Here is a 17171-nt window from a genome sequence, read left to right as displayed (position 1 = left end):
CCTCCTAGAAAGGGCTTTGTTCTCTTCCAGTATCATTCTAGCCATTGGTGTAATGTCAGTAACCCAAGTCTCAGCAAACTTCCTCATTTCAATGGTCTTATTCATGATTTTATGTCTAATTTCTTCCAACAAAGTTATAACAAACTTGTGCCTAGGACCTACTATCCAAGAATTGAATGTTTCACATATGTTATTCTCAATGACATCACACTTTGAATCTTCTCTAAAGTATCCCCTACACCAATACTCTTTATCATACTTCAACAAGTCTTCACATATCTTATAACCAAGCTTATTCATTGCTTCCAGTTCTTCCTTGAATTTTACTTCATAAGATGCTTTGGCACATCTCCATAATTGTTTCCTCCTTTCTTCACCTCTCTAGTTCTTGGACCAGTTAGACCAAATGTGTCTATCACACATTCTGTATTCTACCATTGGTAGTAATTCCTTTATAGTTGGTACTAGTCCCTACAAAAAATAGTAATAACTGTTAGTGGACAGTATATATAAAGCAGGAAAAATTAAAATTAAAAGTTGATTGTAACTTTACCTTTTGCATATCTGACATAACAGTTAAACCAACACCATCTCCCAACTGTAAATCTGCAATCAAATATGTGATGAACCAGCTCCAGGAGTGTTTTGTCTCTTGATCAACTACAGTCCATGCAATAGGGAACATTTGATTGTTCCCATTTCTACCAACTGCAACAAGTAACTCACCCTTGCAGATTCCCTTTAGAAAACAACCATCAAATCCTATAATCCTTCTGCATCCTTCTAACCATCCTCTTTTCAAAGCATCTAAACATAGATAGAAATAGACAAACAGATTCTTGCCAGGAATAGTCTCACTATCTGTTCTGATCCAGCATGAACTCCCAGGATTTGTTTGCTTAATAATATCAGCATAATCAGCAAGTCTGTTAAATTCCATCCTCCAGTCACCCATGAATTGACTTATCACCCTACACTTAGCCCTGTAACAAACAGTCCTTCCAACATACAAACCTAACTTATCCCTGACCAAATCATAAATCCCCCACAACTTAATATTTGGCTGGAAAATAATTCTATCGTTATACTTATTGACAATGTACTTAGAAGTACATAATTTGTTCTTATTTTTGGTGTTGCACTTATGATCTGGATGGTACTTCTTCACAGTAAAGTCACACGAATCTCCATAATTGCCTGCATACAATTCCTAGTTACACTTGGCTCATTTACACTTAACTCTAACCCTATCATTTTTATTAGGCCTAATTGTTAGTTGCACTTTGTTCTCCACAGCATATGAGGCTACTGCTTTTCTAAACTCTACAGCATTTTCAAATACTATACCAAGCTCAAAAATAGTAAGGTAACAGTCAGGGTCAAACCTTACCTTTTTACTTCTCCTTCTAGGAGGTAAGTCAATACCCTTTTCAGCTAAAACATCTAACTCATATGTGCTATCATCACTTCCAATATCAGAACTGGTGTAATAGTCTTCATCCCCTCCTAATTTTCCAGCAAACTTGTCTTCCTTAGATGGTCTGCCAATATCCTCAAAGCCTTTATCTATTCCAGCTTCTCCCAGAATAATCTCTTCAGTTGGAGTAGGTTTCTTTCTTTGTTTCTTCTGTTTTTTCTTCTTTCTTCTTTCATGCCTTAATGAAGTGAGCTCTTCATTCACATCACTATCATCTTCATCAGGAATGTTATCTAATTCAGACTCACTACTTGACAGATCTGATGCCAAACTAGCATCTATGTTTGTTGTTTCTTCAGTCCCTTGTAAATTCTCACCTGCAACCCCAACATCAGCTAGATTTTTCTCAGGCACAGATGTGTTATCTGCAACACTTTCTTGGACATTTATATCCTCTGGAACAGTAGATATTGCCCTAACCTCTTTATTTAATGTATTTTCACTTGGTTCAACAACTTCTGGCCCACATAAAAGGCCACATGGGACAGTCTCATCAAGCAACATAGGCTCATTAACTGCATGCTTAATATACAAATCTAAATGATCAATATGATTAAGGTGACAAACTATATTATACAGTTGTTCATCATTTTCAATCAAGACAAAGTCATTAGATTTAGGATTAATTAAATAAAAACCCTCTACCTCAGCATAACCCATATCCTTTGTGTAGGACGGAAGCTCAAAAAGAGAAAAGTGGTCTTTGTCTATCATGTGACCATCCTCACCCCTCTCTCCTACATATCTCGGGACAGGATCTTTGATAATATGTCCACCATGGTGAAAATCGACAAGAATATATTCGTCTGCAGACATGTTTAGACCCTCGAAACTTCAGTCACGACCAACTCCAGTCACGACCAACTCCACTCACTACCACGGTCAAACGAAGCAAACTATTACCCGTATTAGTAATATAATGGCCAAATAGTTGACAGACAATTGAATCTAACTCAAAATCGATGAAGATTCCACCGGGAATCGGTCTCAATATAGTTTATTAGGGTTTATTAGGCTAAAGAAAGGGGATTTTAGGTGGAAGATCAATTAAGTGAGGCGAGGTATGTGGGTAAGGTAAAAACGAGATTTTTTATCCGACCTGGATAAATAAACACATGTCAGACTATTATTGGTATGTTATTTCACATGGGAAGCGTTTAAAAATACGCGCTTAAGTTTTTACAGCCCGGTCATGCATTGTGTTTAAATGGTATAGTCCAAAGTACAGTTAAAGTGTTCAATAAAAAAAGAGCTAAGTTAAGATATCAAAATAAAAACTGGAGACAAGTTTAAAAGTCGTGCACCTATTTGGCCATAATTATCAATTGGTTATACCAAAAAACAAAAAACAAAAAAACAAAAAGGCAAAAGTACATTCACTCCACTACTTGTCTACTTTCATTAAAGGGTCTCTCTTCTACAGTCCCAAAAACACTGATCTGATCTGAAAGAATCAAAGGTAACCCTGAATTTCTAAATCCCAGATCTCTATGTTCTGCTTAAAATCATTCAGATTTATGTATATGCATATGATTTTGTCTCTATTTGTGTGTATCTGTGTGTGTATATAATTTTTCTTCAAAGTTGTGATCTTTTTGCTGAAAGTTTGATTTTTGGGATGAAGTTGAGTTTGGGTTTACGTTCTTGTTAATTTGTTGTTTGGTTGTTTGTCATTATTATGAGATTTTGGGTTTCACTTCAAAAAGCAATTCAGTTATGTTTAATCCTTTGAGAACCAGCTGTTTGTTAAAGTAGCAATATTGGGTGTTAATTCTTGGATGATTAAGGCTTGATTCAGATTTTTTGTTCAAGTAAAAGATTATTGATTCAGAAAGGGAGAGTGTGAGTAATGGGTATGCTATAGGTTTTGACTAGAAATTTGGGAATCTTAGGACTTCAGGTCAGGGTGTGTCTGTTTGAGTGGAAGATTAACTTTTTCCGGACCCCACATGTGGGATTACACTGGATTTGTTGTCGTTGTTGATGGAAGAGAACTTAGGCTGGTGTTGATGAATTAGCGGGGCAAAGATTTGAGGAGTAATGACTAGTTTGGTCGGCATTAGGGGCTCCTCGTTCGTTTTTAATTGGGAATGTGGTAAGAAAATATGGAGCCTTGGAGAATCGACAAGTTTCTCCATTCACCTCTAGCCATTGGAGGTAAAAGCGGAAGAAAGAGAAGACAACAGTTTCCAGCCACTTTTACCGATCATCAACCACATCCCCGAGGTCAGAACAACCAGGCGACCGAGATCATAAAGGAAAAAGAGAAAATGTGGTGCCTAGGGAGAACTCAATCAACTAAAAAGGAACGCGATAAAGAAGGGAGAGTGGAAAGGTCCTTTCCTCCATATTATAGTGGAATGTACAAGTCTGAAATTGTCTTAAGAGGCAAGAGAGCTCTTTTATTTGTTCTAGACCTTAAAGATAATGATGATTTTGGTTTAGTTCAGAGGATGGAAAGATGATTGGCAAGTGACTTGCGAATATTACTCTTCTAGTTGTGGCTAAGATGATATCTGTGTTTCTTGTTGTTTCTTTTCATTCTCACTGCATGCTTAGGATGCCCTGTGTTGGCAAATAGCTGTATTCTTCTTCTGATATGTGGTTGAAATGTAGATGTCACTTTCCACGTTTCCCTAGTTGGGAAAAAAAAAAAAAAAAAAAAAAAGATTGCAGACTTCAAAACTTTTCAAGTTCTATTAATTTTTCTTGGTTCTTTTCTGAATTATTAACAGACTAGTAAGTGTGACAGTCTCCAAATGCTTAAAGTGTAATGGCTTTTCTCATTTCTGTTGTTTGACTATCTGCCCTGCTTCTTGCTTTCTGTTGTAGCTTCGTGCATTTCATCTTCACTGACTTATTTGAAAGTTTTGCTCTTATTTCTTGAATCAGGTTGTTGCTGGAACTCTTTAACAAGAGAGAATTGGAGATATGGGTCGTGGAGTCAGCTATGGAGGAGGGCAAAGTTCACTGGGGTACTTATTTGGGAGCGGTGAAGCGCCAAAATCAACCACGGAAAGTGCCCAAGCTGTTCAAAGTGAAGGACAGGCAATAAATAAAGAGCCAGCTTCAAAGCCTGCTGTTTCTGCTCCAGTTGATGCTGCTAAGCAGATTCCTGCTGGTATTCAGAGCACCCACTCATTTAACCATTTCAGGAGAGATGGTCAAAACACAGGCAACTTTATCACGGTATTGCCTTCATGTCAATTAGGATGATGTCTTTTGAAATGCTTATCTGGTTCATTTTCATGCTTTGCTGGAGAAATATCTTGATCGATCAGATCAATGTTATCAGGCATCTTCTTGATGTCATATATATCAAAAATATTGAAGTAAAAAGAACCTGAAGTAAATTTGCAAATAGATTAGCTTTCACTGATTATCACAAACAATGGATTGGACTGGATTTAGTTTATTGTCTCGTGATTCAGAAGTGATACATCGATTTATTAGATCCATTCAATTTTTCCTACCATCCATTTGCTGCCCAACATAAATGATCCTTCAATTTTTTAGGTTATGTAACATTTATTGGTTGCTGAAAACCAGAGTAAAGTCTCTGATGCGAAAGTTACATCATACAATACAGTGATTTAGTTATAAAAAACATCTAGGGATGTCTTGGAACATGACATGGTTTCCGACCATGAGGGTGATCTTGTGGTTTTCATACTTCTACCATCTCTGCCTTGCGCTTTAAGAGATGACTTTTGCTTGACTTACTGATTCGGATATTAGTGTGCTGTGCTGTTCGCATCTGTCACTGGTAGCCATTGCAATCAATGCCGGGTAGTTGTCCACCACTAACTGTTATATTTGAGAAGGATTTGCTAAAATAACTTACGAAGGATATTTCGGTTGAAACCCTATGCAATTCAGCTAATTAATCGATCCCTAGCATTCATCTCCAGATTTAACCTCTATGTTGATGAAATAATTTTTGTATCTTATAGCGGAGTAGATCTTGTTAACTTTAGTCTTATATAATCATATCAATGCATTGAGTTCTAGATAAACGTGTCTAGTTTTAACTGGGACTATTACCTTGATGCAGGACCGACCATCTACCAAAGTCCATGCTGCTCCTGGAGGTGGATCTTCTTTGGGATATCTCTTTGGCGATGGCAGCAGCTAAGCAATTCTCCAATCTACAGTTGGATAATTATCTTATTGTTTCTTTACCTTTTGTCTTTCGACTATGTTGTAATTGTAATTGCGAGTATTTCAGGTTGTTGTGAAGTGTTAATTGGATAAACTTCCGTCTAAAGTCCCAGTTGACACTTGAAACTAAAGTTACTACTATCTAATGTAATATGTGACTTTTGTTGATTGATCATTTGATTTAACAGCTTTTGTTGCCTAAATTTCATATGTTCTTGATTATATATAGTTGATAGTTTCAACTCAAATTTGGGAATACTTCATTCCTCAAGCAGCGATAGTATTTGATGAAGTGATGAACTTTATCCTGTTGATCGCTTTAATCGAAAGCATAAACTATTTGAGACGAGTTAAAGTCTCAGCAGCCTCTGTTGATGCTGTATTAAGCAAGGGGCTTCTCATTCCTTAGCCCCTTAAAAAGTTTGGTTTAGAAAAAGTAGTGGCTTTTGCTTCCAAGAACCACGAAAACTGTAGTCTAACAGTAGAGGTAGACTCTACTCCCTTGTAATCTTACCCAAAATCTGTTATACAAGATGTTTTCACCAATTTCCCTCTGTTATATTTGTTGGTAATGAAAAAAGAGAGATATCATCTCGATATCCATTAGTATGACTACTTGAGAATGTCTATGCTACTATGACGACTTCTATCTATCAAGTGGAACAGCTATGCTTTCATTGCCAACCATTTTTCTTTCTTTCTTTCATCGTCTCAAAAATCTATAAAAGTTCAAAATTGATGAGTTATAAGAGATTTTTACAGCAAGCATGGTAACATTCAGTTGGAGTCCATAAAAAATGGTCTGAGAGAGCATTTCATCCCACCTTAAGAACTCATGCGTACAAACAACTTAACCAAATGGAAATGAGAACAAAAGAAAGTAGCTCATTATTGAAGTAGGCAATGATGTCCTAAGAACAGCAACATATCTTGCATACAGTACATTTGACGCTTAACTATCCTCAGCAATGATCTAAGTAGGGAGTAGAGGCAACTGAAGAATGATTGAGTGCTGGCCGCGATTTAGTTCACGGAAACCTAAAATGACACAACAGAGACAACTGCATATAGAATAGCTATCACCAAATCAAAAGTCTTAGCAAAATCCAGTAGTGAAGTACCACCTCCGTTTCTAACTCCGAAACCGAAGCCGCCACGCACGTCATCATAGCCCCAGACATCGCCCCAATGTGGCCATTGTAATTTCCTCCTATGAAAAGCTTCTCGGTGTGCGGAATACCACACACAACCTCATCCAAATCCTCCCAGAAACGCCTTTTGACCTTCTCGTCCAACCCTACTTGAGGTGGGTATGCACTAATCACATTTAAAGTAATATAGACCAAAACAAATATTTACATTTGTTCGTATATAGCAAAATAAAATTGCATGGGAATTCATCAATTTCAATTCCTCTTCAAAGAGGTACAGTAATTGTTGCATTTGGTCTTGGAGGAGAGGGAGCTGGAATTATCCCCCATTTACGGCGAACATCTTCCAAATCCTCATGAAAATGTTTTTCATAGTACACACACATGAGATCTGTGGAACGAGCTCCAGCTTTTAGAGCCCATGGAAAGTAATGCTGGTAGAACAAGCTCCTTTGCTTGTCACTAAACCTAGCTGTACCCCCTAGCACAGACATCAAACACATGGGGAGTAACATCTGTTCAAACTCGATCACCTTTAGTGCTGTTTCTCCGATCAGGTTTGTTGGAAGGCCAAAAAGGGTGTGCCAGAAGTCGTGCACCTCGCGAGCACGCATAGCTACATATGCCAGCTCTTCAGTTTCCATGAATCGCACTGGTGGACGATCATCAGGTGAAAAGTTCCTAGATCCCATAAACTTTGCGTATGCAGCACCAAAAGTGTTATCTGGTAGGTCCCATGCATGCCCCACATTTGTGGAGATCACACGAGGTTGCTCCAACAGTATTTCCTGAGATAAAAGGTAAATACATCCAAAACATCAAACCAAAAGTATACATCAAACTAATTATAGACAACTTTAAAAAAGAAAGGATGAAAAGAGCCAACTGAGATAGTGAGTAGTCTAATAAAATGGCAAACAATTAAACACATTTCATAAGCTTTGATGTCAGTCATCTGAAATACTCAAAATTGTCAAAGTAACCTGACAGTACAGTGGCAAAACTGGACAACCATAAGATTTTGCATAATTTACTCCTATCCCACTTCTGATACTAACATTAAAGTTGCCCTAGCTGTATGTTAGTACGATCTTCCTTGTAACGATTAGCTCTATCAGAATTGGTACAGGTTGCTAGCATATACAGACATAGAGACCCCAAACTTTATAAGACAAGAAAGATGACCAGAAGCATGACAGACAGTGGCTTATTTGTTTGAGCTAGGACAAAACATAATGACTCACTAGGAAAGCAAGAGAGAAGAAAGACACAGCTAAGAGTATCTCAGCCTTTGCTTGAGCCACATTGTTCACCGCATAAGCGAGCCCCTATCTGCGCCTTGCATCAAGCTATCAATGCTCTAAAGTTGTACCTAGGTGTACCTCAACACCTGGATACATGCCTCAAACAGGTATAGGCAAGTTCACAATGCTTTCAGTTAGGTACATGGTGTAAGCGATATAAAGATTCCAAAATATCCGAAATCTCAAATTGAAGATACTAGCAGCTCCATTCAAGTAGTTAGCATGAATTGTATTTTAAATCTTCACTTTTGGTGTAAAGACTCTTCTGCAGTAGATGCTGAATCTATTTTGCAATTTTTGGAAGCCTTGTAAGGGTTGTAGCTTGTAAATACTGTTGCCAGTACATTTTGTACTGATGAATACAATGTTACCATTCTAAAGAAAAAATAGCTGAAATCTCAAATCTTAAGGTGGACAATGATGCAACAAAATAACTACATTGAAGCAGGGGATGCTTACAAGAGGGTAGTGATTGCACTAGAAAACAACACATTGCAATTTGGGTATTTGCTTGATGAAACAAGGGAGAGTTGGTGAGGCAAAAGAGACACTTCGGAGAGTTAAATCAGCAGTGGCAGATGGCCTCAGAGATCTAGATTCCCATCTCAAGGCATATGAGAGAGCACAGCAGATGCTCTGGCACCTCAATTATTTTATACGCCTCAAGAAGGTTGTATGCAGCATGTTGGTAAAAATAAGGTATTTACGCATATAAAATAACTGATGTGGTGTCTTCAGAATTCAGACATCTTTATCTGCCTGTGTGGAAAGCTAATCCTCAATAGAAGTTGTCACTTCTTTCTCAAAAAGATGCTGAAATCTTTGTACTTGCTTAACATGAAAGAAAACGAGAAGTATGAACTAGGCAAATCAGAGTCATATTATCAGAGAGCACTCAAGAAATTGGTTTTTTAGTGTTGCATCAAGAGAGATTAAGCACTAGTCATGATGAGTATGGTTAACAAATGCACAATCAAATTGGAGGTCATTGAAAGGAGTGATCAGTGTTTTTAAGAGCGAGAAGCGCAAAAAAGCGACAAGGGCTCGCCTCGCTTCAAAAGCGAAGCGCACGCTCTATTAAAGTGAAGCGCAATTCTTTAACAAAGACATAACATAAAATTATAAATAATCAAAAAGTTCAATTTAAAAACTTAAAAGTAGGTACTAGGTACCACCAAATCCTCCACAAAGCATAGGACAAGCAAAATCAAAGCTACTAATTTACTAGAATCAACATCTTATTCTTCTGCTCTTCTTGTTCTTCTTCAAGATTGTCAAAATCTTGAATTCCTCTATTATCTTCATATTGCTCGTCATCTTCTTCTTCCCCCTCCTCTTCCTCTTCATGATCACTTTCATCTTCATCAATTAGGGATAGGGATCGACTTGTAGTAGCCACACTTTTTCCCTTCCTAATCGAGCTTGAACTTGAAGTATTCCCCCTTAAACCATAAGGATTCTCCCCAACTCCACTAGCAACCGCAACATCACCCCAAGTGAAATTAGAGTCGCCTTCAAATACTTCTTCATCTTCACAATTTTCGGGGACTCCGGTTAGCCACTCATTAGCCTCATCAATATTGTCCAAAAGAATTGGATCAATTAGATTGCGGTGGTTGTAGCGACGCCTCAATGCTCTATTGTATTTTATGAACACTAGATTATGGAGGCGCTTCAAGGTTAGTCGATTCCTCTTCTTTATATGAATCTGCAAACAAGATGTGTCAACTAATTAGTAGGAGTTGGGACAATTGAGATATAATTTACTTTATCTCAAAACACGAAATAATTCTTTTTATTTCTCACGAGTTCAAAAACGCTCTAGTTCCTTTCACATCTGGATGAGCTACAAGTTAAACTTAGAACTCTGATGGCGAAAGTCTGTAAATCCGGAGTCTACACCATATTGGTCCCACCACTCAACTATAGAAGTGAAAAAAATAAATCCGGAGTCTACACTATATTGGTCCCACCACTCAACTATAGAAGTGAAAAAAAATATTCAAAAGTTAATAAGTATAAAAAATACATTAAAGTTAGAGCTATAAAATATAGAAGCACTTGGTCACCTAGCGACTTCGTCTTTCTTTGTTTAATACCAAGTCGGAGCTTAAAAAGTCCTTCAACTGCCTTGTAAATAGCAAGCTGATCTACTATATTTTCTTGCAAGTCTTCATCTGGGGTCAACTTGATAACAACCTCATGGAATCCTGTCCACATTTCTCTAGCCAATGAAATATTCTCATGCTGATCATAAAAGAGTGACAGGTTCAGGATAAGTCCAGCTGCATGCAAAGGTCTATGAAGTTGCTCACTCCATCTTGCATCAATGATCTGAAAGACCTTTGCATATTTCTGCTCATCAGTGAATGATGCTTGAATAGCCTCCTTGGCCCTATTCATAGCTTCATGGAGGTAGCCCATTGGTGGTTTTTGCTCCCCATCCACCAAACGGAGTACTTTAACCAAAAGGCCACCAATTTTAAGAGCATAAAGGACATTATTCCAAAAAGAATAAGAAAGAATAATGCGTGCAACATCTTTCCCCGCATGTTCCTTTGCAAATTTACTCTTGCTCCATTCCTCTGAAGTAAACAACTTTCTCAAATTGGCTTTTTGCAAGTGGATACTATGCAAAGTCAAGAAAGCAGTGGCGAACCTTGTCTTGCCCGGTTTCACCAAATTTTTTTGTCTGGTGAATCTTCTCATCATATTCAATAACAAGGGCTGCTGAGAAATATAAGAATGTACCCTAACGCCCTGGTCAAAAACTGTAGAGAAGGGTTTTTCCTTGAAAATGTCCGCGAATATTAAGTTAATACAATGAGCCGCACGTGGAGTCCAATAGACATTCTTGTACGCTCCTTCCACCGTGCCACATGCTTTCACATTTTCACTCGCATTATCAGTGACCACTTGAACAACTTTGCTTGGGCCAATCTTTTCAATGGTGTTCTGAAACAAGGTAAACATTTTGATGTGGTCAATGGATGAGTCGCTAGCATCAATGGACTCAAGAAACAAACTTCCCTTGGGAGAATTCACCAACACATTAATAATCATTTTCCCAGTTCTTGCCGTCCACTTATCCATCATAATGGAGCAGCCATACTTGTTCCACGCAACTTTATGTTCCTCCACAATTTTATTAGTCTCCTCCACTTCCTTATTTAGATAAGGACCTCTGATTTCATGATAAGTGGGAGGCTTCATTCCAGGTCCGTATTGACCAACGGCCTCAATAAAGTCTCCAAAAGTGTCAGTATAGTTGACACAATTGAAGGGGAGCCCAGCATCATAGACCCATCGTGCAAAAGCTCTAACTGCACGATCCCTCAAAATGTCCTTAGCAATTTTTTGTACATCTTTTCCACCGCTCTTTCCTTCCGGCTTCTTTGGGAAATAGCAATCTATAGGACCTTTAGTCCTACTCGTACCCGTCGATCCATGGCTTGAAGAGATTGCATCTCTTCCCCGTTTTGTTGGAAGTGACAATTCTTCAATATCATCATCATCATCAAGATTGGTGGTTGATGACTAATTTGATATTTTTGCTCCTCCTTCTCAACAAAATTCTTTATTTCATCCCACCTCCGGTGGGCATTTTGGATAACTTGTGACGTTTCTATCGCCACCAATAAGATGAAATTTAAAGTGATAAATTTCACCCGTTGTAATCTTGTTACAAAACTTGCATACAACATTTGTATTCTTCTCATTAACTCTATCGCCATATCGCCAAGCCGGGTCTTTCTCTTTCGATCTTTGAGACATTTTAAAATCCCTATTAAGATATAAGAAAATACATAATCAAATAAACTGAAAATACATATAATATATATAATAATTAATTTTATAAACCGAAATACACATTAAAAAAATCAAATAAACTAAAATATAACATATATAATTTTCTAAAATGAAATACATATAAAATTAATCAAATAAACTGAAAACATAACATATATATAATAATTAATTTTATATACTGAAAAATACAAGAAAAAGAAAAAAATGAGAAGACCTGAAGAAGAAAGCAGAAGAAAGAAAAAAGAAAAAAATGAGAAGAATTACCTGGACAGCTGGACTGGAGAAATGGTCAGTAGGTCGAGCCGCGAGCGAGAAGGGAGAAGGGGTCGAGCGAGAGCGAGAGAGAAGGGGTCAGCAATGGCGAGAACCCTAGGTTTTGTCGATGTCTTTGTTTTGTCGAAGGGTTCTGTTTTGTCGAAGGGGTCTTTTTGTCGATTTAGGGGTCCGTTTTGTATGATAAAAAAACAGACCCAAAGTTTTTTTTTTTTTTTAAAAAAGGGCCCTCTGCGATTTTCTAACAGAAGCGATCGCTTCATCGCTTTCCTCGCTTCGTCGATTCCTCCATTGAAGAGTGCGCTTCCCTCGGTCGAGTCGCCTCAGGCAGCTAGAAGCGACACTGGGTCGCGTCGCGTCGCTTCGCGCTTAAAGCGACGAAGCGATCGCTTTTCTTAAACACTGAGTGATGCATGATGCAACCTAAACCTGCTAAAAATAGCTCAATAAATTGCAGCAAATAGTAAGGACTACAACCTGCAGTATTTCTCAGTCAATTGAGCCAAGTAGACATCACAAAATTGGAACTTGAAGAACTAGGTGATCAGTCTTCTCATAATTCTGGGAATTTAGCTTCAATGAGCTGCTTTTAAATGGTAGAAGTCTGAAGGAACTGCCTTCATTTATCAGAAACCAGTTGGACCTATTTCATTCTGTTTTGGGAATTTATTTCCTTATTAGCTATCAGTAAGTACAAAGTAAGAATAGAGTGGAAGATGCTCAAAACTGGTGCTCTTCGTGAGTTCATGATGACTTCAGTTGTCACCACTCACCAAGGTTCACAAGTGAGCATCAACACATAGTAAACCAAATTTCATATAGGCAAGATATCGATTCTGATTTGGTTCTAGAGCAACCAAAGATCAATGCCTATCACTTGCTAACTCAGCCTAATGTGGCAACATGCACCAATCTCCCTTCCCTAAAATCACCCTTACAAGAAATATTATTTACAATTATTACAAACCGAATATATAAACAACGAGCAAGCCATTGCATTCAACTGAAAAATGAGCTGAAATAAATAAAGTAAAAAAGGTCTTACTCTGCCTTCAGGGCTCTTCTTCATCCTTTCAAGAACCCTATCAAAAGCTGGTTTCCCTGTTGTCTCACCCAAAGCAGCGATAAGATCTGCTCTTCGAGGATCTAGCAATGCCCCAACTGCAGAACCAACTGCAACTGCAGCCTGCTGCCACCCTTTCAACCGAATGATACCACTCCTTTCTATCATTGCAACAACCCAATTCTGAAAAACAAACAACTGAACTCTGAAACACACCCTAGAATATGGCCTAGTGGTCAAAAGTGGAATGAGAACCATGAAGTCTCAGGTTCAAAAGAGGCAAAAAACACTAGGTGATTCATCCCATCTGCCTACGACTTGGTGGGTAGAGTTACCGCTTCCTGTGCTGGAGGGAGGCAGTAAGTACCCGGTAAAATCGTCAAAGTGTGCACAAGTTTGCCCTACACTACCGTCATTAAAAATAAATTAAAAAATTAACCAGGAAACAAAAAATTTGAAATCAAAATCCTTAATTTCCACGAAACAATTACATGAACTTCAAGGACCCGCCAAAATATATCTATTTACAAGCATGATTCGCCAAATGATAAGGAAAATATGATTGAGACATTTTTACAAACAGTTTGTGAACAAGCATGAGATTGTTAATTTTAAAAGAAATTAAGATGGATAAAAGTTATAATGATGTTATTGGTGGTTTAAACATTAAAGGGGTTGTTAAATAATGCGTAAATCAGCGGAATTTAATAGTTCATACCGAAAATCAGAGAGGAAGAGCACCACCGAGCTCCAAAGCGCTGAACTTTCACGTTTTGTTTCGTTTTGTTTTTCTTTTGCCCCGGTAAGAAATTCTTTTGGCTTTTGATACTTGTACATGTTTTTAAGTCGGTCCCCTAACTCCCAGTTTTTACATTTTAACACCTCTATTTGACGGAATGACTATTAACAAAGATATTTGACCATTGATCGTGCTTATCTAACGACAGCATGACTGATGTAGCCAAGGTGCATGCCAATCACGTTAATGAGGTATGTTAATGTGATGATTTTTATTTTAAAATACTATAAGTATAATCAACAATCAGAAGCGTTTATTAACAGTTATTTCATCAATTAGAAGTATGAAAAAACAACGAAAGTTGGCAGTTGACTTTAAGAACGGGGACAACTACCAGAGGCGGATCTAGAAATTGAAGTGTATGGGTTTCTACCGCAATTTTAAGTCAATATATTACAATAACCGAATTAAGGAACGAGTATCAATATCCAACATATATTTAGAAAATAACAAAACACTTAAAGACAATATATGAATATAAACATTATCATTACAATTGTACTCGACGACTTGTCATGTTTTGAAAACGATCAATGATCGGATCATTAGGTACACTTTCAAATACTTCATCCTCTATATAACAAACTAAACAATCATTAAAAAATTCATCACCAATTCTGCTTCGCAAGTCATTTTTAACGTACTTCATCGAAGAAAAAGCTCTTTCTACCGTTGCAGTAGCGACATGCAATATCAGACTTAACTTCACAAGCAAATAAACAAGTCTCCAAGTCATGTGCAAATTTGTTTTAACCAATGTCTTTGAAAGATCTCCAAGTCTTTTCAAGTTAGATAATTCATTGCCCGCCTCTCGCACAGTCAATATAGATGTCAAGCTTAAAACTAAGATCCTCAAGCATAGAATCAGTGAACTCATTCGGGTAGTGTGTAGCAAGTTTCATAATCTTGTCTTTATCATAATTTGCAAAAGAATTATCTGAACTCAAACTAGCCATACCAAAAAGTAGATCAGTATTCACTTCATTGAAACGATTGTTAAGCTCCGAAAGTTGCAAATCAATAATAGCATAGAAAACCTCTACACGCAAATGATAAGAATATGTAACACTTGATTTCTTACGCTTTGAATTTCCACGAACATAATTCATATCCATTTCGGGGATCACAATACCATGTTTGACATAAAATAAAGAGACGTCTCTTATCAAAGAATTCCATCTAGAATCTCTCATATCTTGCAATTGTCTCTTTGCGAAACCAACAAGCTTCATTGCACTTGCAATATCTTGATCTTTTTTTTTGCAAAGCTATATTTAAATCATATGTAAGTGCCAATACTTTCAACATTAAATGTAACATATACACAAAGTCATAGGATCTTATGTTATCCACTAGACTTTTTGCCATTGATCTCTCATGATAATTTGAACTGTCAATTGCAAGAACTCCAAGTACATGAACAATTGATGAGAATAAACTAATAAAATTATGCACTGTCTTAAAATAAGAACCCCACCGAGTATCACCTGCCCTTTGAAGTCCAAGTTATTGATTTAAACCGCTTCCTGTATGAACTTCACCAAACACTAGTAGTTCCTCTTATTTTTCTGCTTGATTATCTCGAAGCATCTCCATACGCTTAAAAGAACCCCCAACAATATTTAAAACATTTGCAAGAATATCAAAAAATTATTCGGTCTCATAATATTTTTTTGCAACAGCTACAAGAGTCAATTGCAATTGATGAGCAAAACAATGTATGCAATATGCTGAAGGAGTATCATTCATAATCAAAGTTTTAAGACCATTAATTTCTCCCTGCATGTTACTAGCTCCATGATAACCTTGTCCCCGTATTTGATATTTACTCAATGAATGTCCCAAAAGCAAAGAATAAATTGCTTCTTTTAATGACTTTGCAGATGTATTTTTAACATGAACAATGCTATGAGTTAGAGAGATTCGGTTAAGATAACTTGGTTGTGTGCAAATGGGTTTCGAAGAGTTCTCGATAATTTTTACCACGGTTCGAGGAGTATAGTTCCTACCGGCATGAGGAATATGTTGCGTATTGAAATTTTCTCCGGGGTGAGATCAAATGGAAGGTTTATGACTGATCGAGTATGTATTCTGCTTGTGACTCAGAGTTAATTGCGAGATTCTTGTACTCTTCGCAGGATGGCATAGTAGATGCAGTGTTGTGTGGGATTTGATTTGCATGTGTAAGGTCAGAGGTCAGTTTGAAAGGGAATGGCATAGATTCGTAGGCAGCATGGACAATTTCAGATAACTAGGTAACTGATATTACTAATCGGTATGGCTTGATGAGAGTATACATTTCAGAAGGGGCAATGTGTTTTTATTTATGGATACTTCATTGGTATTGCGACATTCTCCTGGTTGATCGACTGCTGATATTCAAATTTTGCTATGTGGCGCGGAAAATTTTTAGAAGTATTCCTCGTGGGATGATCGTGTATGAGAGGTGTGTTAGACATTCGGGCAGTGGAGATGGAATCAGATATGGTGATTCATGTATTCTATGGATTTGGAGACTGAGAGTTCTCAAGAGCAGCTTGTCTCATGGTTGTGAACTGTGAAGTCATGGCCGAAGCTAGCCAGATGATAGTATGTGTTATGATTCAGTCATTGTGGGCTTTTGGAGGGTTATTTATCTATTTGTGGGTTTCCGGAGTTGATTTGGGGGTCCATTGGTAGGACCAATTAGGATGTATATTCTACACCGAGCCATTTTGGTTGGCTCCATACTGCTATTGTTGAGGGATGTGCCATTCGGTTGTTGTTGAGATTATTCGTGTTCTGGAATTTCTATGAGTTACTCTTCTATGCTACGAGGAGTTGTGATTCGTTGGTTTTAGGCACACATGGTGCGGTTCTATTGTGGTCTTATAGCAAAATTTGAGCGAGATGAGTAGTTGGGTATTGCATGATTGATTGCGTATTGGTTATGTCCTTTCGAGTTTTGGGTGGCATTGTGTCATTAGCTTCTCCGTGGTTATGGTAATGCACTTTGAGTACTTGATGTCGGATTACGCGTGGTTATTGATTTTGAGCATGATGGCTGAGGTATTTTATATAGACCAGTATTTGGATAGGGTCGCTCATTGCAACAGAGTGATGTGGAAATATGATCCTTTGTATTAGAGTTGTG

At 37.6% G+C, this 17171-nt stretch overlaps 3 protein-coding genes across 6 annotated transcripts; 1 reads left to right on the top strand and 2 right to left on the bottom strand.

Annotated features, from left to right (window-relative positions):
* Positions 1 to 2797: 2797 nt before the first annotated feature.
* Positions 2798 to 5810, top strand: LOC107787772 (protein SPIRAL1-like 1). The gene is made up of 3 exons (XM_016609380.2): positions 2798 to 2936; positions 4370 to 4666; positions 5532 to 5810. Exons 2-3 carry the CDS (start codon positions 4409 to 4411, stop codon positions 5610 to 5612), a joined length of 339 nt encoding a protein of 112 aa, XP_016464866.1. The 5' UTR covers positions 2798 to 2936; positions 4370 to 4408; the 3' UTR covers positions 5613 to 5810.
* A 581-nt stretch (positions 5811 to 6391) lies between these two features.
* LOC107787771 (ubiquinone biosynthesis protein COQ4 homolog, mitochondrial) lies at positions 6392 to 14114 on the bottom strand. 4 transcript variants are annotated; one of them, XM_016609379.2, is made up of 3 exons: positions 13958 to 14114; positions 13222 to 13422; positions 6392 to 9801 (listed from the first exon to the last, which is right to left on the bottom strand). In XM_016609379.2, exons 2-3 carry the CDS (start codon positions 13405 to 13407, stop codon positions 9310 to 9312), a joined length of 678 nt encoding a protein of 225 aa, XP_016464865.2. In that variant the 5' UTR covers positions 13408 to 13422; positions 13958 to 14114; the 3' UTR covers positions 6392 to 9309. The 4 variants fall into 4 exon arrangements, with proteins under 4 accessions (XP_016464865.2, XP_016464864.1, XP_075104120.1 ...); XM_016609378.2 differs by having other exon boundaries at positions 6392 to 7577; XM_075248019.1 differs by having other exon boundaries at positions 6392 to 7577; positions 13222 to 13645; positions 13958 to 14061.
* A 721-nt stretch (positions 14115 to 14835) lies between these two features.
* LOC142178037 (uncharacterized) lies at positions 14836 to 15270 on the bottom strand. The gene has a single exon (XM_075247356.1). It carries the CDS (start codon positions 15268 to 15270, stop codon positions 14836 to 14838), a length of 435 nt encoding a protein of 144 aa, XP_075103457.1.
* Positions 15271 to 17171: the final 1901 nt, after the last annotated feature.

This window comes from Nicotiana tabacum, chromosome 24 (genome assembly GCF_000715075.1).
Source record: "Nicotiana tabacum cultivar K326 chromosome 24, ASM71507v2, whole genome shotgun sequence".
NCBI lineage: Eukaryota > Viridiplantae > Streptophyta > Magnoliopsida > Solanales > Solanaceae > Nicotiana > Nicotiana tabacum.
The sequence above is the reverse complement of the archived record's forward strand: the minus strand, read 5'-3'. Positions and strand labels throughout refer to the sequence as shown.